The sequence below is a fragment of the Motacilla alba genome, chromosome 1A (assembly GCF_015832195.1).
Source record: "Motacilla alba alba isolate MOTALB_02 chromosome 1A, Motacilla_alba_V1.0_pri, whole genome shotgun sequence".
NCBI lineage: Eukaryota > Metazoa > Chordata > Aves > Passeriformes > Motacillidae > Motacilla > Motacilla alba.
The window spans coordinates 4,455,377-4,479,365 of record NC_052031.1 but is presented as its reverse complement, the minus strand read 5'-3'; the positions used below and the strand labels follow the sequence as shown (position 1 = coordinate 4,479,365).

The window sequence follows — 23,989 nt, the reverse complement described above, 5'->3', positions numbered from 1 at the left end:
CTACCAGTATATTTCATCTCTTCCAAATGACATGAAAAGGTAGTAACAGCTTAATGCAAAGATGTGCTGCACTGAGAAACAGATCTAAGACAATGAGACTGTAGCAGAAAGCTCCTCTGCCACTTAACAATAGAGAGTGAGAATACTTTCATTTATTTCCACTTTAAAAGGAAGTCAGAGTCCTGTGACTGCATTGATAGGAACGATGTACACACACTTCTTTGCCTTGAACTAAGGAAAAAGGAGCTGGTTCTTTCAGATGGAGTGGCAGTGCACAGAAGTCTTCAGCTCTGCCTCCCTTTGCTCCTGATAAAAGCTTGGAGCAATGAACTCTCAGGAGATTAGCACACACACACGCCAGCTCCAAAAACTTTGGGCAGCATACATGTTCCTTTGAGTCTTGTACATGTGTTGTGCATAATGTGCTCTTTTTGATATTAAAAAGTTGCTAAGTTGTTCTCAAGCTGGAAAGGGTTTTCCATTTAGATAAGGCCAAAGCTACTGCACAGCACAAGCACATGTGTAACACTGGAGTCTGAGAGCAGACACACAACAAGCGCTGGCCGCTCCACCAGGGGCTGATAAGAACAATTCCATTTTATACAAATCCTACTGGAAGTTATTTAACCCCAACATGTATTCTTCTGGTGGCACTCAGCGTCACCTTCCCACGTCCCACACCTTTCTTTCACAGCAGATTGTAACCAGTTGTCCTGTCCCTCTACTTGGCTCTTTGCATTTAACCGTTGAGTCCACACATTTCCTATACACTGTCTGCTAAAAATACCACATGGACATTACTCTCTGTATTATGCACAGAATCAGCCCTTATATATATGAGAAAGAAAGAAAATTATTGAGATTAAAAAAATAAACATTTCTATTTGCCTCAGTTTCTTCACTGTCATGACAGCACCTTTGGATCAAACATGGTTCTGTCCTCTGTAAACACACATTTGACACCAGGATGGGCTCTACTCCCTGTTGTTAAAGAACATAACAACCCTGCACTTATTTATCTTCATTCACACACACAGGTCTAACACAAGTTAGAAAACATATATGCAGTGCTGGATTTACCCTGAAAAAAAATAAATAGAGGCTTGCTGGATGCTTTCAGTGAACGGGATGCCTTTAGCACAGCATCCCTTCAATTGCTGCTGAAACACAGGAATTGTGGTGGGAGGATGTGGCGGCTACTTGGCGGTACAGAACAGCACTGAGCTGTTTCTCCTCCACGAATTTGAAACTGCTTGGGGCATTTAGGTTGGCAGAACTCTATAACCCAACTGGAACCACGCCAGCAGGGTTCACATGCTGCTCTTGAAAAGTGAGCCACCAAGGCTTTAATCACCACAAGTGGCAAGGACTTAATTTTTCATCTCATTTGAAATATGCCAGGCTCGACCGAGCCTCTTATAGACTGCCATCTATTAATCAACAGCTTCCTGCTTCTCTGCATTGCCTTGGATGTCTCCTGTTAGGAGTCCTGCAGCAGCCCTGCTTGGCTTAGCCTGTGACCTAGGAAAATCTTAGCCCCCAACAGCAGGGCACAGGAGACAACCACACACAGGGCATATGGATCATCGATACTGCAAAATTCAACCTCCAATTTCATCTCACATTCTTCACTTTCCACACCAGTAGGAACACATTGCCTTTGGCCAGGCAGCAGGGCTAGATTTTAGTACCACAGCTGTACCCAGGCATCCCATCCATGTGACATTCCACCAGGAGATCTAGGAGATGCAATGGGAGCTCCTCTCAACAGAGATGTCCAAACATACATGCAAGGAGCTCAGTTTGGTGAGCTCATGTCGGAAAGAAACATCTGTGTGACGGAAAAGCTCCCTAAATAGATGTGCTCCTTCTAAAACTGAGGTTTTGAGGAAATTCAGTGTTTCAGCCTGAATCACTGGAAATTTTAAACAGATACTAAGCATAAGCTGTACTGCGTGAAAATCAGCTCATCTGAGGGAAGTTTGTTGTTTGCAATATCAGCATTAAGATACTTATCACTTTTTAATTCACGCAAAGGTTACTTTCCCAAGAGCCCTAAAAAAATACTGAATTGTGTCAATACATGCAATATTGTGACAAACCCTTCACATGCTGGAGTTTATAAGTGTAACTGAACTATACAGCAACACCACGATAATAAAATTCCACCTTGTTTTTTCAGCTCGTCGCAACCAGTTTGATTTAATATCATGGTTTTAAGGACTTTGGAAAGAAAAGTTATGGTCTGATGCTACAGGAGGATAAACAAATGGCTAAATCTCACAAAAATCCAAAAAGATTTTCACTTGTAATTCTAAAGCTTCTTAAAATCCCCCCAAGATATCCCAACCCAAGACCCCTGTCCAAGGATATTCAATTTAACTGTGCCTTTTATATTAAAAGACCCCGAAGAACATATGTACATGTTTTGATCACATCAAAAATATTTGTAGAATATTTTATACACACCCCAATAAAAAGTAACTGAATGTAAACTTTGCTTTTCTGAACATGGTAAAGCCTGTAATACAGAAAAGTAAAACTCTGAGGTAAAAAAATCATTGGTTTTCTTTAAGACAGCAAAAGAAACAAGTTATTTCTGAAAGATTACAAATGAGCTATCAGCTCCAGCAGTACTGTGATTTAAATTACTCAGAGCAGAAAGAAAGCCTCGTGAGTGACTGTGCTAAAAAGTTTCCCATGCAAAACCCAATGCATCCTTGTTTCATATTTAATTTGCAATAGGATCCCCAGCAGCTGAGCTCCGAGAGCTCTCCTGGCTGGTGCCCTGCTGCCTGCTGAGACGGGCTCCACACGAAGGGAGCACACGATTGAAGCCCAAATCCTCAGAGCTGCACCTCAGCTCCCTTTAAAGTTAATCTGAACACACTGGACTCCAAAGGAAATGAGAAGTGAGTTTCTCTCCCTTCCTATGGCACCAGGACTTCCTGTGTTTTAGCGATTGGTCAAGAACTATTATTTCCTCCTTGCTATTCCCAGTTGTGACTGTCAGACGTAATTAGCGTTGTCCACACACCAGCGCAAAATGTGTGTTTAAAAAAGCCTGGAACCCAAGTCCCACATGCACAGAAACCCAGAGAAACGTGGAGAAACTCTGAGAATATTAAGATTCAAATATGCTGTGCCTGAACGAACATGCTGCTCTAAATATTTAGAAATGCAAAGTTCATTTGCTGAGATGAATATCCATAAAAATCTATGCAAGATAAGGGGTATTAAAATTATTCACTCTCCAGTTCAGGATGGATTATTTGGCCAATCTGTTAAGCTGCACTGCTCAGACACCCAGAATCTGTACCATCCTCCTCCCCTCAGGGAAAAGAGCTCATAACGTTTGAAGAAAAGTATGCTCCATCCCAACTGTAGGAATACACATGAAACACAGAGTCTTCCTTTAACACAACGCTTTGGAATGGGAAAGCAGCAGACATCAACAGTGAGAATGCAGAGGGCAAACAAGTTCACCAAAGAAAATAAATTAAGCAGAATGTTGCAGATTGAAAAGTGGCCAGAAGAAAGGCCATTTAAGTTGTTATCGACCTCTTTCAAACACACACACACACGCAGAGCTGAACTTCAGTTTATCTCTCCATATAAAATACCACCCCTGGCAGCGTGGCGTCATCGCTCATAACCATCACCGAAAAATTAATCTCAAACCAAGTCAGAAAAATTTGTGACTTACTGTGTTACCACCTGAAGACCCACTGTTTTCCAGCCTTGGGCTAAGTACAAGCCAGATCCAGCCCTGCTCAAGTTTAACACTGCTCCTCAAAAACACAGGTATGCTATGGTAGGCTTTGCTTAACCGACCCAAACAATGCACATTTATACACAACATGCACATGGGGTTACATTTTACCCAGTCACGCTGTTCAAAGAAACAGAATCCAAACTAGAGAAATACAGAAAAATACTGTCTTGTCAAGTCATCAGAAAACCATTAATGTTTCTAATGAGTGCAATTACGAAAATGAAAGATTCTGAAAAAACACAGCTAAAGATGAACTTTAATCATCCAAGCACCTGGCTGCATGAACCAAGGTCATGTCTCCAAATGCCTTCGCATTTGAACTCTCCTGTTATCCATCCAACTTTGCATTTCTCCAAGTGTTCCAGAATTAACTGGAATTGCCTACACACAAAAATGAGTTATCCCTTCCTAATGACTTACCCAGTCACTAGCATTCTCTTTAGCTGAGAGCTGGAGAAAACAGGAGCATGTACCAAAGGTGAAGACTGGAAGAAGATGATCTCTAAGGTCCCTTCCAACCCTAATTCTAAGAAGACACTGAACTCAAGAGCTGTATGGTAAAGTTAAAGTGCTTATCTGTGTGTGGCAAAAGACAAATAATTCAAATGAGCTTTCTTAGTCATAATTTTAAAAATTAGAAGGCAGAATTCCTTAGACTTAACCTGGACTGTACCACATGCAGAAGCTTATAATGAGTCATTCCCCTGATTAATGCAAGAGAGATATGGGGTCCTGTAATCCACTCGTGATCTTTGTCTAGACAATGTTTTTTTCTGATGCTGAGATCAAGGTTAGGCTCAGCTATGCTCGAAAATGTGCACAAAACACCAAGCAGTATCTGCTCCCAAACAGCTCCAAGCATGGATATTTTTCACAGGAGGTAAGAAACATTTCAGACACCTCAGCGGTGTTCAACTGAGAAAAGTTACTCTGCAAGCAACAGTTCTCTGGGCAGTTGTGTTATTCAGAACAACTACCTGGAGGGCCAGCTCCTGAATTCCAGGTGTGTCCATGTAAATGCCACCATGGCTAAAGCAGCAGGAGGATGCTGGCATTCTTCAAGGCCACATGTCTCAAAATCAGACTCATGTAGGAGGTCCCAACCAGCATATTCTACTTCTACATCCTCATACAAAACTAAGGCTTGCTTGGACTGAGAAGATTCTCCAGATGTTTGGCACAAATTCCCATGCAGAGAGGTAAATTTGTGGCTTTGCTCCCAGTTGCTAAAATGATTTTTATTTGTTTTTTAAGTGCCAGGAATTGTTAGCAATCACTAACATGCTCATTAAGGTAAAGCATCCTTGGTGGCAGAAGACAGAGAAAGAAAGAAAAGCATTTGATAAAAGAAAAATAGGAAACATTCCTGCATGAAGTGAAAACACTGAAAAAATAATAAAAGTTACATGGTCAGCCCTTAAAATAGGCCAGTTGTGTTTCTCTTTTATCCTGCTTAAAGAATCAGGCAGACTTTCCATTTCCCACTCTTCCCTCAAGTCCCCAAAAACACTCAGAGCAGTTACGGGAAGTCTGAAAGGCCCAAGAACAGTAACACCCAGCTATCAGAGAATAACCTAATTTGAAACTTATGCTTCCAAAGGCACAAAGGTGTCTGATGATCCAGCTGAAATAAAATCCTCGAGCATAGCTGCAGTAGACAGTGCAGGAAGCAACACAGGCACTAAACAAAGTCACACATTGTCAGAAAAGGGAAAAAACTGATCTGACGTGACGAGTCAAGACAAGTGACAAAAGTTTTGCTGAAAAAGGATCAGTAGGAAATTAAAATCATGACAGCATTTCTGTTCAAAATACACAAGACAATAGAATCCTTTTATCACAAAGTCCCATTTTCTCCTCCAGTTTTATTCGAACCAAAATTGCAATTTGCACATCACAATACAGTGAAAGGATCCATGACTTTCATTCCCATTCCATGTAAATAATTTACTGCAAAAGGCTGGCTTTTATCAGGCAACTTCTGTGTTTTGCAGTTTTTATTTCTGAATCCTTAAGAATCACTAACTTGTAAGTTATCTAAACAGGTCTGAAAAACAGAAAAATCTTTGTGAGAAGGTTTTAAAAGGATGATATTCCCTTGAAGTCACATTAGCTTCATTTCAATTGCTATATGCAGCAAACAAAACTAGATAGCTTAGGACACTGAACAAATAAATTTTCACAATGCTGAATTTTTGTAGTTAGTTTTACTAACTCCTTACTATTACTTGTAAAAAAATGGAGGCAGCATCTTTATAAAATTTATTTTCTGATTTGCTTCTTCATGTATAGCTAGGTTCCACCTGGTTTATTTATTTAGAAGGATAAAACACTTAAAAGACCTCCAACAAACAAAAACATGAAAATTCATCACAAGCCTCTCCTACAATTAAAAAAAAACATTTTTAATCCATGTCCTCCATTCCCCATTTCCAGCTGCCATTAAGTTTCTTAAAAAATAGCAAGAGTTTTGGGCCTTTTTTCCAAAGACATGAACTATTAGAAGTTAGGTACTAGTGTCCTAGACAATACAAAATAGTGCATGTGTCTATCTCCACAGTCCACGGATCCCAGCTATGTGAGTTAGCTCCTGCCACAGAAAAAGTTTTACTATGGTAGTTATTACATTGAGGTTTTTTTTTTTTCCTCCAAGTGCTGCAAATTAAAGAAGCTCTCCTGTAAAAAATCTATTTAACTCCACACTTAAAAAAAAACAAACTTCATTAAATCCTTTTTTGCAGGATTTCACTGGAAATTCTGCTTTCGATTGCGATACAACCTCTTAAGAAAAGGCAGAGATACAGTTGTCCTCCCCACTACAGCTTTATCAGCATGCCTTGCAGAAAAATTATTTTTCTGTCTAATGGCAAGATTTAAGCCAGGCACATTTTCTGCACTTTTTTTTGTTCCTGTCTCGTATTTTCCTTTTTTCCTTTGAAACCTGCCTCTCCTATTGGCTCCTTCCCAATGCTTTTCTTCTGGCTGCATCTCAAGCTCGGCTGCTTTTCTCATTTTGTCTTTTTCTCCTGTTGCTCCTTCCTTGCTGGGCTGCTGCAGACGTGAGGATCCCTCCTCACTAAAGCAATCAGACTCTCAGGGCACTGCACACACAGGTAAAGGATGCTTGTGAGTATCAGCAACCAGGCACAGGGAGCAGCCAGGAGCAGAATCTTCACACTCTGGCACGGCTTTAACTCTTCAGACTGCTTGAAGAGTTAAATTTTGTTGAGGAGAGGTGGTTTTCTAACCAACTATACTGGAAAAGCTCTGTTGAAAAGATCATTGCTTTAAAATCATGGGTGCAGCTGCTAGAATGAGGAGGGTTAGTCTGTGGGGTTAAACTAGAGCTGGGGAAAGGCAGAAAGGTCAAAAAATGACAACAGCGAGACCTGTGCTACCAAAATGGCAAAGTGCATACCCCAGGATCCCTTTAAAAGCCCATCACCTTCTGATTCACAAAGAGGGATTGGCTTTGTCTAACCCTTGGAGAAACCAGAGACTGAAATCACCCTGGTGTGAGATCCACGGCTTGTTACATTCCCTTCTGGACCATGGCCACAGAAAGCACTGCCAGCCTGAAGGGACAGTGACAATTTTTAAGTTCTGATCTATTTCCCACTGGAGCTCGACACTAATGCTTTCTGTCACCCTGATGCTTAATGCAATATACAATTCTAGCACTGGTAGAACCTAAATACAAAAATGTGCTCTTTTGATTAGCACCTTGCTTCACCAGCATCCCCAATTCTCATCAATTCTAATGAGATTTGCAGCAGCTACCACAGCATGAAAAAAAAAAAAACAAACCAAAACTAGAGATGTGCTGAGATGAGCTGCAATTTGACAGCTGGGTTTCCATGCTTCCAGGTGGCTGGAAGCATCAGGTTCTGGTAGGTAACAGGTCCTAACATCACATCAGCAGCAAAGAGGGGAAAAGGCAGGACTGTAAGAAGATCAGCAATTTTAGGCTTTGATCTGACAGGGAAATAAAATGCTCTGACAGAAAAGGCTACAAATAAATCTGAATTTGTAAACTGTGCCAAGAACTTGTCCTGACTCAGTGATCAGAAATACAATGCCACTCTTGAGCACACATTACCAGGAATGAAAGACAACAAAATTTAATGCCTGGTAAAAATTACGTTTGTTCCCAGATCGTTTTCAAGGGAAAGGAGCTGAACCTTGAGGAGTGGGAGTGAAGTGGTATGAAGTGGAGGACAGAAAAAAATGCAGCTGGAACTGCAGAGAAAGTCTGACTCTCTGAAAACCACCCTTCTCCCCACAAAATATCTAAATTAGTGGAAGAGACTCTTCTGTCTTCTCCCTCCTGTCATGCTTACCTGCACCAGCACACAACTGGAGTTTAAGAGAGGAACAAGGGTCCAATGCAAATACCACAGACTATGAACAGAACTGCACACACAAAAACTGAAGAAAAAAACAAAACTGAAGGGAAAAAAACCCACAAAACTGAAGAAAATGTGTTTTCTTCAGGTCTCCAGACAGAGAAGCAGGGATGGACTGCCTGTGACTTCAAAAAGTCACAAAAAAAAAAAAAAAAAAAGCCGTTGACATAAAGTGGTTATTTAAGAAAAATAAAATAAAAATTATTATTATTTTTTAAATGAAGTGACAACAAGAGGCAGCAAGTGTAGGTAGAGATTAATTCCAGGAAGCTTAAAAATAAGGATCCCGTGGTACACGCAGGATTCACACCTCACTTTTCTTTGTTTTAATCATGGAGAATGGTACATGTTCTTACAACACCAGGACTCGGGCCTCTCAACATTATCACCAAATGTAACAGTGATTATTATTAGCTGTGGAGAAGTATCTGGGCTTTCTCAGCTGGCCTAGTTTCAGCACATACTGTTTTGCTTCAAATGCAATCAACAAATTCTATGAAGTTGATTTATTATTGCAAAATGTATGTTCTCTTGCATTAAAGCAAAAGAAATAAAGCATGACCATCATGTTTTGTAACTAATTTATTTTTTTCTCCTTTTTTAATCTGTCTTACAAGTTTACCATGACATTTTAGTGACAACAGTGCTAAACTAACTCAAAAACAAAAAGGAGACTAATTAAAAATAGGCAGACAGCGAACATCATGATACATTGGCATAAAATTATCCCTTCAGTGTCCTTTGTAAAAATACTGCTAAAAACCCAACATTTTCCATGGCAGTACTGAGTCAGATTGTTTTATAATATATAGAATTATATATGCAGATCCTCACAGCTCAAGCATTTGGTTAGAGCTTGCACTCCATATTTAAGGCAAGAAAACATCTTCTGCTGTCTTGGAACAAAATTTGTATCACTGAACTGAACTTCTGACTGACACAAATGTGGATCTTGAAAACTTATTTGCCTTCCTCCCTTTCCCCCATAACTTCAGGAATCACTGAGAGTTCTTTCAGAATTTCTTACTGCTGAGCACAATGAAAGAGGCTCCTCTCAGGCTGGAAGGGCTTTCTGCTCCTAGGGATTCTCTGGCAATGATAACTAAGACATCTCTCGAGCTGCTGGGCAGCCTCTGCACAGCCTGAGCCACCACCACTTCTGGAGTAAGTGGAAATAAGAAGTTGGTCACATGTGCAGAACTAAAGGACTTTTGGGAAGGAGGGCAGCAACACCTACTGGTCGTGGCGCAGACTGAACACTGCTTTGGTTTGGTTTTTAAATTAACAGTACTGAAAAAAAAGAGGTTTTCTTACTAAAAGTCATGGCTACATTATAGCTAAAATATATCAGCACTCATAATTTCTGACCCCTAGCAATAAATAAATATCCATAACTGAGCTGAGCTCTAGGCTTTAATATAAAACAGAACATAAGAAGTCCTGCTGATGATTCCTTGAAGTCACTGTAAGATTTACATCACACACCCTAATGTGCACAAAGCCTTCCTCGATTTCTATTTATTACCTACTCAAAGCAACTCAAATATTTTGGACTGAACAATCTGAGCAGCCTCATTTCTTTTTTCTACACTATAAAATATTGCAAAGTATTTAAATGGCTTCTGCAATTCTTCTGTATTTTTACCATGCATTCCTTTACTCTCCAAAAGTAAGTTTTTCTTCCAAATTTTACTTGAAAGAATATAGAGCAAAATATATGCAGAAATTTTATGATCCACCTCATCCCTTACAAAAATAAACCACAGAGTACAAACATCATTTTCAGAAAACACTTAATTCAAAATTAAAATGTTCTCAACTGTAAATATTTTAAATCAACTATAACAAATCTGCATTCAGCAACTGTATTTAATGCTTCCTTTAAATTTCCATTTAAAAAAATATTTTATTCATTTTTTCAAGTTGTGAGTGTCTATAGGTCCTCTGATACACTACCCCTTAGGCATCAGAAGTTTTCCTGGTTCTCATCCAACTTTGGAAATAATATCTTCTTGCTTCAGGTGTTAAAAGGATTCATACATTATTTATAAGGACTGCTAAAATCTAACTCCTGGATCTAACTTGCAAGAGAAAGAGTATAAAAAGTTACATAAAGAAAAAAAAGAAAAAGCACAACTGTCCCCATTTCAGTTTTTAGCCTCTCTTTGTATGCCATGTATTGTCAGGCTGAGTCTGTAACTCTCCTCTCTCCCTCCCCAGGCTCAGATACTTGTCTGCAGCTGCTTTGAGCCTCGCTGGATTTGACTTTCCTTGCATATTTTAACGTATGATTTTCCCAGGGGAAAAAAACCCAAAACAACTGCAACACTGCTGGGCAACTTATTACACTTCAAAGATGCTAGATTTCTCTGACAGAATGGTGTTTGTTTACCTCGTGAAGAATCAGGCTAAAGCAAGCAGCCAGAATAGGGGAGCTAAAATCCTCATTCACTTCTCAAAGTCTGCTTTCTCAATAGTCTTCTTTTATATATGCTGTCTACACATATGATATTTACATTTTGTTTGCCTCTTCCTGGTTTGAGAGAGTGCACTGCTTGTTTTTTAAAGCAACCCTTTTAACAAACTGCACAAGGGTGAGACTTTAGGATCTCCTTACCAATTGAAGCAAGCATTTCTGTTTTGAACAGCAGTTTCATTTCCTGGCTTGTAGGAAAGCAAGAAACAGTGAAATACTATTGATACATAAAACACACCTAAAGGAAACAGAAAATTAAAGTCTACAGAGCCTCAGAAATACTCACCAGGATGAATAAGTCCTCACCTTGTTGCTGGAATGAGCATATTTGTTCAGAACACACCAAACCCAGTACCTGCTCCTCAGATACCTGCTCCTGACCACAATTTCACTTGCTCTAACTGCAGTACACAGCAACTGCATCTTTAGCTGAACATGATGTAAGAAAGCCTGAACACACACTTCCTAAAGCTTGCCAAATCACTGGAATACTGCCCCATGCCACACTTGTAGCAGCACAGCAATGGATTTCTTTGCCCAAAAAGGTGATGTTGCTTATGTTCATCCTCACATGGGCAGAGTTTTTACACCTATTTCACCACGCAGACTTTGAGCCCTTAGTTCTTAAAAAAATAGCAATATGCACAACAGAGCATGATATCCCTTCTGTCCCCACAAAATTCTAAATTAAATATCTTGCACAGGTTGCTCCTGTTCATTACATTCTTTTGGAAAATTAAGTTCTTCTGTCTGGAATTTTTATACCCACAACCTTACATATACTTATTTCCACACAAAGTACATTGTGTGCTGTTCACTATTCAAAGGGCAAGTCAGACTAGGTCATGTTTCTTAAAGGTTTATCTTATTAGCAATCAAGTCTCATGTAGCTGAAAAATAGAGAAAACAAGTATGCTTCTTCCACTGCCACAGTTGAAATTTTCAGGTCAACTGCATCTCATAGCACTTGTGTAGCTGGTTTCACTGTTTCCTCAACCTTTGCCTCTGAGGGACAAAAAAGGAAGGGAGCAGCTGGAACAGTGATGATGAAACCCTAATCAACATTAGCAAAGAGATTTCCAAGCCAGTATAATGCCTTCAAAATACTCTTACTTCCATATTTTAAAGCTGAATTCATTTTAATTGGAAAATTAGGTTTTTCTGTTTGGCTAGGTTGGGTTTTTTTGGTGAAATTTGTTACAATTAAGGAGAAACAGCTATCAGGAGCAGGAAATGCTGTGCCAGTCTCACTAGCCTTCCTTCTTCTACCTTTACCAAATTACAGAAGCTCTTGTAGGATGCATAAAGGGGAGGGTGACATATAAAAAGTAATGCTAAGCATTTATTCCTACTGTCATCTGAACACTAAAATTTAGAATGCATTATTGAAACATGAGGTAACATAGTGAATTTTTGGCACAAGTTAATCTAGAAGGAAAGTAAAAACAGTGAACAAACCTGTCACAGCACTGCTACCTGTTTGGCAACCCTGCTTTGGTAAAACCCCACGGTCCCTTCCCGAGCCACTGCCACAGGGCAGCACAGCTGGAGCTGCTGGGGGATGCCCACAAACACCCAAACACACCAAAAGTGAAAGCAAAGGATTGATTTCGCACCTTCTTGAGAGGAGACAATAGGTGGCAGGTAATCAGGGATGTACTCCTTCCTCTCTTCTGCATCCTTACTTCCCAGCTGGGGGAACTGGAGGACATTGTTCTTGCTGACAGGGAACGAAGGGATTTGATGTGCAAAAGTGACAGGTTCAATATTGTGTATGTAATCTTCCAGCTCATGCAGGTTAACCCCCATAAGCTTGAAGGCATCGCCTACGTCATCCAAAATTGGATCTGTGCGGCCATCTGGAAAAAAAACAACAAAACAACAGAACAATATTTTCACATAAATCCAGGTTAAAAAATTCAACCTGAAGATACTTTGAGATTGCAGTCCCCCAGCTCACCACCAGGAAGAGAAATGGATTTACTGCCCCACAGTTCTACCAGTTTTGCTTTCAGAAGGGTTTTGTTTGGAGCCATCACTTTGTTTCAAATCATACCATTGAAGAACTGCACTCCAGGAAGCAAATCAAGCCCAAACAAGGCAGCAACAACAGGCAGCTTTACCTGGCAACAGTCAATTAACACCACATGACCCCAAACGCAGAAACTGCACTTTACCAGTTGGAACAGATCAAATATTATTTCTCAATCTAGAAAAGGAACAATTTCATTTTTTTGAACTGACTGTAGTTTGCAGAGAGAAAAGAAAAAAAAGAGTCTCTTGATATTAAAAAACCTTCACAAAGTATCCTTCCACCAGATGAAATCCACAGGTTTCATAAACTATGAGCCATTTCACCTACTGGTTAGCTACACCTCCTGGATAAAAGAGAGGAATATTAAGCAGTGGTCTGATGAGGAGAGAATATTTTATACTATACTTCAGGGGTTGATTTCCTGGGGGGGCAACTTAAGTTTGATTCCACAGCAAAAATCTTACTTTCTCCATAAAAAGCACAGTGAAACCTCACTGGCCAAGCAGTCAGGATATTTATTTAATATGATTTCCAAGAAAACAGTCCAACAGAAGATGCAGCTTGTGCTATACAATTTATTTGGCTCAAAGCTTAAATTACACTTGCAGAAGTCCAAGTACCTCAGTTTCCCTGACTTGACAGAGGAAAATCCCTCCAAAGGCCTCCGGAGGGAGAACTGGGCACCTGGCTTTGGCAGTCAAAGCACCACTTGGAGTCTATTCCTGACTTTTCATAACAACAATAACCCAAAAACAATGCTGTAAACATGATTTTTAATTCAATAAAATGATATACTGAATTATTACAATTCTGTAGAATTGGCTTATGAAGATATTATATCCCTATATGATGATAAGCTGTGATTTACTTTAAAAAGTAATTATGGAAAAGCAGCCCGTGCTTATTGAAGGAACACAATGGCTATTGTGGAGCCCTGGCTCCAGAGAATGGAGGGATGCTCTTTTGTTTGTCCTTTAACCTAATCTCTTCTTGGTTTATCTTGAAGCCAAGGCAGCTGAGCGGGCTGGTTCTCACATCTCTGCATGAATTCCACCCCCAGCACTCACGCCTGCAGGTACGTTCAGAAAATGAGAATTTTGTTCTAGAATTTCCCTTCTTAAGTCTCGTGGTAGAGATAAGGATAATACTCAGATTATGGGGTTGATTCTCAGCTCTCCAACACTGGCCTCTTGTGCGACTCCAGGCAAGTCTTCCTTGTGTTTTAATTCTTTCCACAGCTAAAAGGGAGAGCAGACCAAGTTACTGCCAGTTTTACCCTCCTGTGTTTGGAATGTGAACTCTGCAGGGTGAGAAGCACCTCGCAGTCTGTGTTTGTGTAATACCTGTGTGTCTGTACAAGTGCAATCCCAGTCTGCTCTGCAAACACCAGGCTTGCATGCACATAATTACACGAGGATATCACCACTCCAGAGTAGTTATGAGATCCTTATACTAATTAGGGGGGGGAAAAAGGGTGCTTTATGCTTAAAAAATTAAATTTAGGTAATTGACACCACTAAGAAATTTTGTGTTGTCTCTTTCAGTTGCTCTGCAGGCCATGAAGGTACCTGTGAACTCACTAAAGCATTTTCTAAGGTGTCAAGACTTAACAGGTACAAGTTTGACAGACAGCTGAAAAGAAAAACTTGTGAAAAAACTTCTCAAAGGTCTTTTCCCAGATCTGCACATGATCTTTTTAACCACCAGAAAAGTGTGCTGACATGATTAGCAAGCAATAAATGCTAAAAAGGAATTCTTTCTATAAGTGCTTTTTAAGAACACGTGGCAGAGAAGCAGCTACTAAGTATAACTGAAGCTTGGAAATATTTAACAACTGTATCACAAAACAATTATGTGTATTAGAAAGTGGATTCAAAAGGTGACCAAAAAACCCCCAAAGAAGATTCAATTTTCTCACAGCTTTGACATTTGCCTCCAAAGAGACAATGCCAAGTTTAAAGTTTGATTGAAAGCTAAAAATAATGTTTAAACCTGCAACTGTCAGAGGGAGGAAAGGATGGAGCAGTTAACCCTTATTTTCAAGAGAGTGTCCTCAGTGATAAAAGAGTTTGAAAAAAGTTTCAGGTCTGTATTTATATCTATATTTAAAATCAAACCAGTTATCATCTGGAAATTATCACAGCCCAAAAATGCATTAAATGTATTTCCAGGTTATTCATCAAATAAAGACTTTACACTTTTATTTCAGCAGTTTAGCATTTCTCTTCATTCTCTGGCTTAATTAAAAGAAAACCAACAAAATGAACCAGTAAAAAAGGAGAAGCCAGACACATGAAAGGGAATGATGACACATGTAACACACACTCTCCTGGTGTTTCATTTAATCTTAGGCTTTTTTTTCTGTGAGCAAATAATGCCAAGAAAAGAAGTTTAATCTGCGCATACTGAACTTATCTCAATATTCTTCACATATCTGTGCTATCCTCAGTTTAAAAATTCAGATGCTGAAGCCTCCCAGTGAAATAATTAATCTAATGTCACACAGCAAGTCAGTGCCAGATCACAGACACTTCAGAGCTTTGGTTTCCAGACTCTTGCTGCTCTTTATACCACAATACTTTAAATACTATCATTGTTCAGGGAATGAGATGGAAGGAGGTGGGAATAGTTTATTCAGCAAGTTACAACTCTCCTCCTTATGCCCCATGAACAGTGAACTAGGAAAATACCTTTCTCACAAGATTTTAGCTACACTATCTCCCTGAATGGGAACTGTGCTCCAAAAGTGGTAAAGCTGTGGCAGCAGCAGAGCTAAATTAAGACAATTTGGTCTGAAAACAGCTCACCAAAAACCCGTGGGAACTGCTGTGCAGCTGAGATACTCTCAGCTTCTGTGGGCATGAGAACGAGCACCAGGTGAGGAGGAATCTGCACAAGGAATTGCATCCCAAAAAAGTACTGGACAGAAGTGATGGGCAAAGAGAATCCAGGCAGAGCAGAGCATTTGTGTGGAAATTTGTGTGCAGCTGAGATACTCTCAGCTTCTGTGGGCATGAGAACGAGCACCAGGTGAGGAGGAATCTGCACAAGGAATTGCATCCCAAAAAAGTACTGGACAGAAGTGATGGGCAAAGAGAATCCAGGCAGAGCAGAGCATTTGTGTGGAAAGTTATCCAGCCCTCAGCCCCACTGCTCAACATCACCTGCAGATGGACCAACCCATCCACAAGGAAAACCAAATTAAACAGAACAAGGATGGAGCACTAAACTCCCCTACAAACAAGGGTTTGGGTTGTGCGGAAAAGGAATTTTTAGAAGCTCCTAAAGCCGAGTTATTTTTGCAAAAGTCATAAGAATTCCTCCAGAAAACAAGCTGGCCAGTGCTCATGTCATCCAAAGGCACTGTGAGGGGCTCTGTGGGAGTTAGGGAACTGTCTTACTTGCCTTGAAGTCAGTCTCAGGAATAGCTGATTTCCTTTTGCCAAACTCACTCCCTCCACCTCCTCCTCCCTGGCCCAAAGTTTGTATGAATGAGTGAAAATTTAACAGGCAAGTAAGTACAGAACAGAAGAGCTTTTTGTTTCATGCCAGGTTTCTCAAAGGAAGCAACTACAGTTCTGTAATAAATATACTGAGAAAAATTAATGAGTCACCACCCATGCAACAGTACACGTGTTATAAATAGCTCAGCATTCCCCCTCACGGCTCCTGTAAAAGACATTTTTTTTTAGATTTTATTTTAACCAGCAAATTATTAGGTATAGCTCCTTGGTATTTTAATTACAGGCTCTATCACAGATTCCTTGTGCTCCAACATGTCACACCAAGTTACTCCAGGATAACTGTTTCATGGAGACAACACAGCTTTATTCAGCTAAGTCATAAGCATGCACAATAGGTTATTAAATAAGTTTAGATGCCTTACTTAAATGCACTTAAGTGGGGAAAAAAGGGTTCTATTAATGTAGTTACGAATCAGGGCAAAAGCATCTTATTGCTATTGGCGCTCAGAGTCTGTTCCTTTTCCCAGTAACTTCAGAAACATCAAGCAAAAAAACCCACATTGTCCTTCTTTATATTAGTAGCCAGTAAGAAGTTAATTAACTTAAAAGCATCAATATTGAAGGTTATCAGGACATAAAATGCACACTTATAATGAATGGTAGAGTCCCAGGACAGATCCTTGTTACAATGTCATTCAAGGACCAGCAGAGAGAATCAGCTCATTTAAACTGATCCCCAATAATCTAATCCTTTGATAGAGATTATTACTGAATAGTGGTAAGAATGAAGCAACTAAAAAAATAAACAAAACCAAAGAAAACATATGAGGTAAATTCGACATTATAAAGAAATAAAAAACTGGCTGATGCCAGGTGAATTCTCTCCTCTGTGGTAATTACCAATGAAAATACTGGTCTGCTGTTTGCATTCTCCCTTTGCTCTAATAAGTTTACAGGAGAGACTGGGCAGTCATTGGAGCAGTTTTGAAGGGAGTTCTGCCTTGGAAAAATGGAGGTGGTGGAGTCACCATCCCTGGATGTGTTTAAAAAAAGACTGGATGTGGCACTTGGTGCCATGATCCAGCTGAGGTGTTAGAACATGGGTTGGACTCGATGATCTTAAAGGTCTCTTCCAACCTAGAAATTCTGTGATTCTGTGAAAACATTCTGCAATATTGGCAATTTTTGCTTCCAGTTAAAATACTGCTCTCACCAGATCAAACCTGCCTTTCAACAAAAATGCAGTTGCATTAATAATACCAATTTCAATATAGTCGTTAATATTTTTATATGCATATATAATTAGTATGTAGTCGTGCAAGGAACAGGAACTTCAACTCAACGATCCATATGGGTCCCTTCCAATTTGAGGTATTCTACAATTCTATGTCTGCATAAAAATAATCTTCAAAAAAGTATTAAACAATATGAAAATAAAGACCAACTTTTAAACTTTATTTCCCAACTGTTGGCAAATATCAGGAGGAAAAAACATAAAATCACAGTACATCCAAGCATAAGCTCAACACTGAAAACTAAAGGAAAGCAGAGGAAAATCCATCTCTGAATTCAAAAAGTTAATTATCCAACTTATTACACTTCAAGTTGTAGCAGCAGATAATCTGAATTTGTTCTGTTGAAATATGCCCAGGTGCCCTCAGTGACAGAAGTTAAGTAGCTTCTATCTGACTGGTTTGCAGAGCAATGTACCAGAAAAAAGAGACTTTAGGGGGTGTGAACAACAGCTCCCCTCCTCATCCCTCCCATGAACTGCACCACTCACATAAACAGACTGGAAACTGAACTCCCTCACTGGATGTGTTAAGTTAAGAGGTAAAACATGACATATTCTGCATGTAGCCAAGCTACATTAGCTAAATTCATGGCAAACAAAGCAGATTCTGACCTTCCTCATGGACAGCTCCCCAGAACAAAAAAACCCAACCTATACAATCCAGAGCAGAAAACTCAAAGCACCAGCTCTGCCACCCACCCTTCTATCAAACCACGTGGAACAGGAGTGCAAAACAAAGTGGCATCTAACAGGGAGCTTTTCCCTTTTCACCTCTGCTTAAAATCACCAACAACGCAGAACTCTGCTCTCAGAAACCACTCTACATCAGTTTGTTTTGTAGCCCTGATACTTTAATTACATACTCCAACACTGGTTTTCAAATATTTAATTTAAATTTTAGGATAAAACAGCTCGCAGCATATTGAATGGTGTTCCTTTGACAAGCTTTCCACAAATTTGAGCAGCATAATACGGTGTACTTTAAGAGGAAAACCCTGATTTTCTCCCTGTAAGTTCAGCCTCTCCTCCAGCCCCCAACACAGCATTCAGAAGCATTTCACGGCATCAAACACATCTCAAACCCGCTTTGCAAATCCTTTTGCCTTCTCTTTGCAGCCACAGAATCTCCCGTCAACTACAGCTACTGCAAATGCAAAGAAACAACAGCAGAAAAGTAATGAAAACCTTGAATGTAGCTCTCCTAATGGGATGTAACAGCTGGAACAAAGATCTAACCCAGCTGGGAGAGCCATCATTTCCTTCTGCAAGCGAGGCAACACGTGAGCAGCGATGACAGGCTTTTCACAGCCATACCACGGGGTCTCAACCACGTCAGAGTAAATCCATTCAGTTTGGAACACAAAGATTATGTCCCTCAGCTGACAGCCCTGCTAACTCAAACCCCACTGGTCTGACTCCGAGATAACGCCCTGACAATGAAGATGCTACAATTGGAATTTAATTAATTCTACTTATGCAAAACCATGGCAGAATTAAGCTCATTCATCCAGAGCTGGGTTTGTACAGTAACTTATTTCAGGAGCAAAAGGAAACAATTCTGAAATTGCAGGGAGATGTCAGCTCAGTATTAAGATGTCCTTTTACAAACCTTTTTAAAGAAAGAAATACAGGGATCGTTTTAAGAGACGTTGTACAAAAAACAGCACATCACTGGCACAAACACAGCATATTCCCCTTCTCCTCAAAGAAAAACATAACAAAAAACCACCAAACAAAAAGACTGTGATACTTGTGGTACTTCCTTCCCCATTCATAGAGGGCAAAAATGCCTTTCCCCACTTTCAGTAAGCAAGCCCAAAGGAAGAGATGTATACCTGAGCTCTACAAACTCCAATCCTCAGCACCAAAAAATTTATTTGCATCATCTCTATGTCTTTTCCTCCCAGTCTTAGAAACACTGCAGCACAAGCATCTTCACCAGAATTTGTAACAACCCTATGAAAGGCAGTTCTGGCCAAACCTAGGTGAGCTTCTTTTACACCTCATAACTCCATCCTCTAAAACCCTCTCTGTTGTCTCCTTTAATTGCTTTAAAGATCATTTCAGTGTGGACTAGGATACAAACTTCAGAGCTGCACTTGTGCTGCTGGGCTATATGGGTTAATATTGCACAGACCCATTTCTAGACTAACTTGCTCTCAAATTTGGGGAAAAGTTGTACAAGTAAACCTATTCAACCTGAGAAATCCAGTTTGCAGCACACAGTTGTTCCTAAGCTTGGTTACATTGGCACTGTCAGACTTGATCTCAATTATTGCTGAAAGGATGAAGCAGAGCCAGGACCAGGTACACTCAGCTCACCACTTTGCTTCACGGGGGATCCCTGCAGCAGTGAGAACTTCTCTTCCCTTCTTCAGACAAGGGACACAACCTCCAGTAGCAGCATTTCCAGGCTGGGGTTGCTCCTCTCCTGACCAAGCCACTCACACTGCACTTCCCAGCTCTGCACACTCTCCAAATTCACCCTGCAGAGGAATCCAACACACCCAGCCCTCTCAGTTCCCTGGATCTGGATGCTGCATCCAAGCTGACATGCCTCTGATGCTCCTCTCACCTGTGGCTGACAGCTCATTAGCACATTCCCACAGCTCGGACAGAGGTACTGGCAAACATTCCCAGTGGTGCATTTCAGGGCTCCCATCCCTGTTACCTCTCCAGAAACCTCCTGCAGGTCCCCGCACAATCTCTGAACTGGTGGTGGCCACAGTAGCTCCCAAATCCACCACCAGTGAGTCACCTTCTCCCTGCCCAGCACTTCAGGCAATCAATTATCCACCCCAGCTCCAAGCCCTGCCAGACCCAACTGCTCTGACCTCTGCCCCAGGGGCTCTCCAAGACTTTCCCCTCCACAACTGCAGGACACATGGAGCAGCAGCTGCCCACAATGCCACAGCTCTCCAGCATGCCAAAGGAAGGGGGAACATGTCCCTCCTGGCACAGGAGGCACAAGCAGCCCTGTTTTCACAGGCACACAGCCTACATCCACCTCTCCAGGGTACCCTTGCTCCTCCAGTCCCTCCACTATGGAGACCCCCCTTCATTTCCTTCCTGTTACTCACAGATGCAGCGGGAGCACTGGCAGCCCCATCTCTGCACACAAATCTCTGCCACATGACACCCTCCCTGCCCCACACATAGGGCAGCAAAGGCTCCACACACACAGACCCATGACCCTCTAACCACAGCCTGAGCCTTGCTCCTCATTCCCCACATTTCCTGCATTTAGAGCTGACAGTGACCCCGACAGCCTCTGTCTCCCTGCAGATTGTCACCTCCCCACCCCTTCCTGACCCATCAGCATCTTTTCCTGACATTCCCAGACCCAGCACACCCCCAGCAGCCTCTCAGCCCCAGCATAGCATTGGCAGCACTACTGACCAAGCAAGCAACTGGACATCCCACCTCCAACCCCCCATGTTCTGCAGGTACCAGCAGGACATCCATCCCCTCAGTAGCTCCACTGCAGGCTCTGCAGGGACACTCTCAATCCCAAGGGACACACAACTGCATCCTCTACTGCACACCCAGAGCCAGCAGTGGTGCTCCCTTCCCAATCCCATCAACACCCACATTCCACACTGCTGGCTGACCCAGCCAAAAGTCCTTGGCACTGATTCCCAGGCCTCTCTTCTTTCTCTTCTCCCACTTGCTGTAAACTCAGCCCTTCCATGATCCCACCTCACCCCAAATCCACTGAGGCCATGGGCATCACTTCCACTGCCCCCCACCATCACTTCCAGCTCCCTCTGTCCCACCTCAGTGGCAGCATTGGCTAACTCCAGTCCCCCACATATCCAGCCAAACCTCCTCCTCTGCATCCACATGAGGACACCCACACCTCATGCCATGTGCACTAAATTATCCCCAGCCCCAACCCACCCCTCCTGCACTCCCCAATTCCCATGTGCAGCCCTGCCACACTCCCACATCCTGTGCACTACAGCTCCACTTCCCCCAAAACACATGTCAGTGCATCCCTGCCTTCCCACATTCCCCATACACATGTTCCCAGTCCACTGCCTCCCCCCACACACAAACATTCCCAGAGCACCCCAACAACAGGACTTCTAGGCACACCACTCCCTCCCCACGCAGGAGGGAGTCCAAGCCTTGCACCCTCCATCCTCAGCACTTCCCCTTGTGCCAGAGCAGTGAGCCCCACACACATCCCCACCTGCAGTGGGTCCCCACAGCCCCCTCAGCACTGGCCCCGGGGGCACAAAAGATGACCCAAAGATGAGCCACGAGAACACAGCACCACATCCTCCCACGTACACATCCCACCAGGAAAAGAGGCCGGCTGCCCCTTCTCCCTCCAGTTCATGCTCCTCCCAGATTCAGAGCATCCCAGCAATGGGGCCAACAGTCCCCTCTCCCCCTCCTGTACTCTTGTCTCCCGCTCCTCAGTACCCCACACACTGTAGCCAGAGAGTGGGACAGCACCCCCATGTCCCCACACTCCAGACCCACTGCCTCACAGTTCTCCCTGACTCCAGGACCCCCTTGCCCCAGCACTGCCCCACAGCTTCCCTCCCATTCTCCCAGTCCTGTGCACTGCCCCATGGCCCAGCTCCCTTTCCCCACAAACCCCAGCCCATGGGCTGATCTTCCCCAAACCCACAGCTGACACTCACCGACCCAAAGACCCCAGCACTGCCCAAATCCCACCTCCCGACACCCTCCTGCCCTGCCCAAATGACCACACCTCCATGACCCTCCCCTGCCAAGCATCCCCAGCTCCTGGCACTGCTTGACAAGCAGCAGCTTCCAGCTGTGCTGCCCACACCTCCATAATGCTACCCCACAGCCTTCCCCACACCCAGGGCCCCCAGTGCTAGCCAAACCCACCTCCCTGTACCCTCCTGCCCTGTCCCCCAGACCACTACCCAAACCCACCCCCCTGTGTCCCGGACCCCTGCCCTGTCCCCCAAACCCTTCCCCCTGTGCCCGCCTGCTCTGTCCCCCAGACCCCTGCCTTGCCCAAACCCACCTCCCTGTGCCCTCCTGCCCTGTGCTCCAGAGCCCTGCTCTCCCCAAATCACACCTCCCCATACTCTCCTGCTCTGTCCCCCAGACCCCAGCAGTGCCCCAAACTCACCTCCCTGTGCCCTCCTGCCCTGATCCTCAGACCCCTTCCCTGCCCAAACCCACCTCCCTGTGCCCTCCTGCCCTGTTCCCCAAACTCACCTCCCTGTGCCCTCCTGCCCTGCCCAAACCCACCCCCATGTGCCCTCCTGCCCTGTCCCTCAGACCCCTGCCCAAACCCACCTCCCTGTGCCCTCCTGCCCTGCCCAAACCCACCTCCCTGTGCCCTCCTGCCCTGCCCAAATCCCACCTCCCGTGCTCCTGCCCCAGCAGTCCCCAGCGCTGTTTCCTTGGCGGGATGGCCGAGACCGGCAGGGCTCACGGAGCTCACTCAGCCCGGCCCCTGCTCAAGCAGGGCCACTCACAGTGCCCTCCGAGCACCGTGTCCAGCCGCATCCCCGCGGCCCAGCCCCGGCCCCGGCCCCGGCCCGCACTCACAGAGCTCGCAGTAGCGGTGGCAGCCCCGGCCCAGCCCCTGCAGGTACCGCTGCAGCACGTCGGTGAGCAGGTCGCAGGCCGAGACCTGCACGGAGTCCCAGCCGAGGGCCTGGCAGATCTGCGCCACCGACACCCGCAGCAGCCAGCGGGAGTAGGTCTCGCACATCCCGCCGGGGCCGGGGGCCGCGGGAGCTCTCACGCACCGCCCGCCGCCGCCGCCAGCGCCGCCGCCATCTTGGCGCCGCCCCGCCCCCGCCAGGCAGCGCCGCTCCAGCGCCGAGCGCATCGAGCGGGGCGGAGCGCGGAGCGCGGGATCGCCGCCCGGAGAGCCCGGAGGCCGCGACCGCAGGCGGGGGGACACGCGGGGTCCCGAGAAGGGAAACATACCGATATCGGTACCTTGTGGGGTCCCGAGAAGGGAAACATACCGATATCGGTACCTTGTGGGGTCCCGAGAAGGGAAGCATACCGATATCGGTACCTTGTGGGGTCCCGAGAAGGGAAGCATACCGGTATCGGTACCTCGTGGGGTCCTGAGAAGGGAAATATACCGATATCGGTACCTCGTGGGTCCGGAGAAGGGAAACATACCGATATCGGTACCTTGTGGGGTCCCGAGAAGGGAAGCATACCGATATCGGTACCTCGTGGGGTCCGGAGAAGGGAAATGTATAAATATCGGTATCTAGCGGGGGTCAGGAGAGGGTAAATGTATAAATATCGGTATCTCGCTGGGGTCCGGAGAAGGGAAACATACCGATATCGGTACCTCGTGGGGTCCTGAGAAGGGAAACATACCGATATCGGTACCTCGTGGGGTCAGGAGAAGGGAAATATACCGATATCGGTACCTCGTGGGGTCCCGAGAAGGGAAACATACCGATATCGGTACCTCGCTGGGGTCCGGAGAAGGGAAACATACCGATATCGGTACCTCGTGGGGTCCGGAGAAGGGAAATGTATAAATATCGGTATCTAGCGGGGGTCAGGAGACG

At 43.7% G+C, this 23,989-nt stretch overlaps 1 protein-coding gene across 1 annotated transcript in view; it reads right to left on the bottom strand.

Moving 5' to 3' along the window:
- TAF3 (TATA-box binding protein associated factor 3) overlaps positions 1–23,273 on the bottom strand; it is a 113,723-nt gene extending 90,450 nt beyond the window's left edge. The window contains exons 1-2 of the mRNA XM_038153325.1: positions 22,995–23,273; positions 12,274–12,516 (exon numbers count right to left, since the gene is read on the bottom strand). Coding sequence (XP_038009253.1) covers positions 12,274–12,516; positions 22,995–23,160 — 409 coding nt within the window. The 5' untranslated portion in view covers positions 23,161–23,273. The remainder of the gene's footprint in view (positions 1–12,273; positions 12,517–22,994) is intronic.
- Positions 23,274–23,989: the final 716 nt, after the last annotated feature.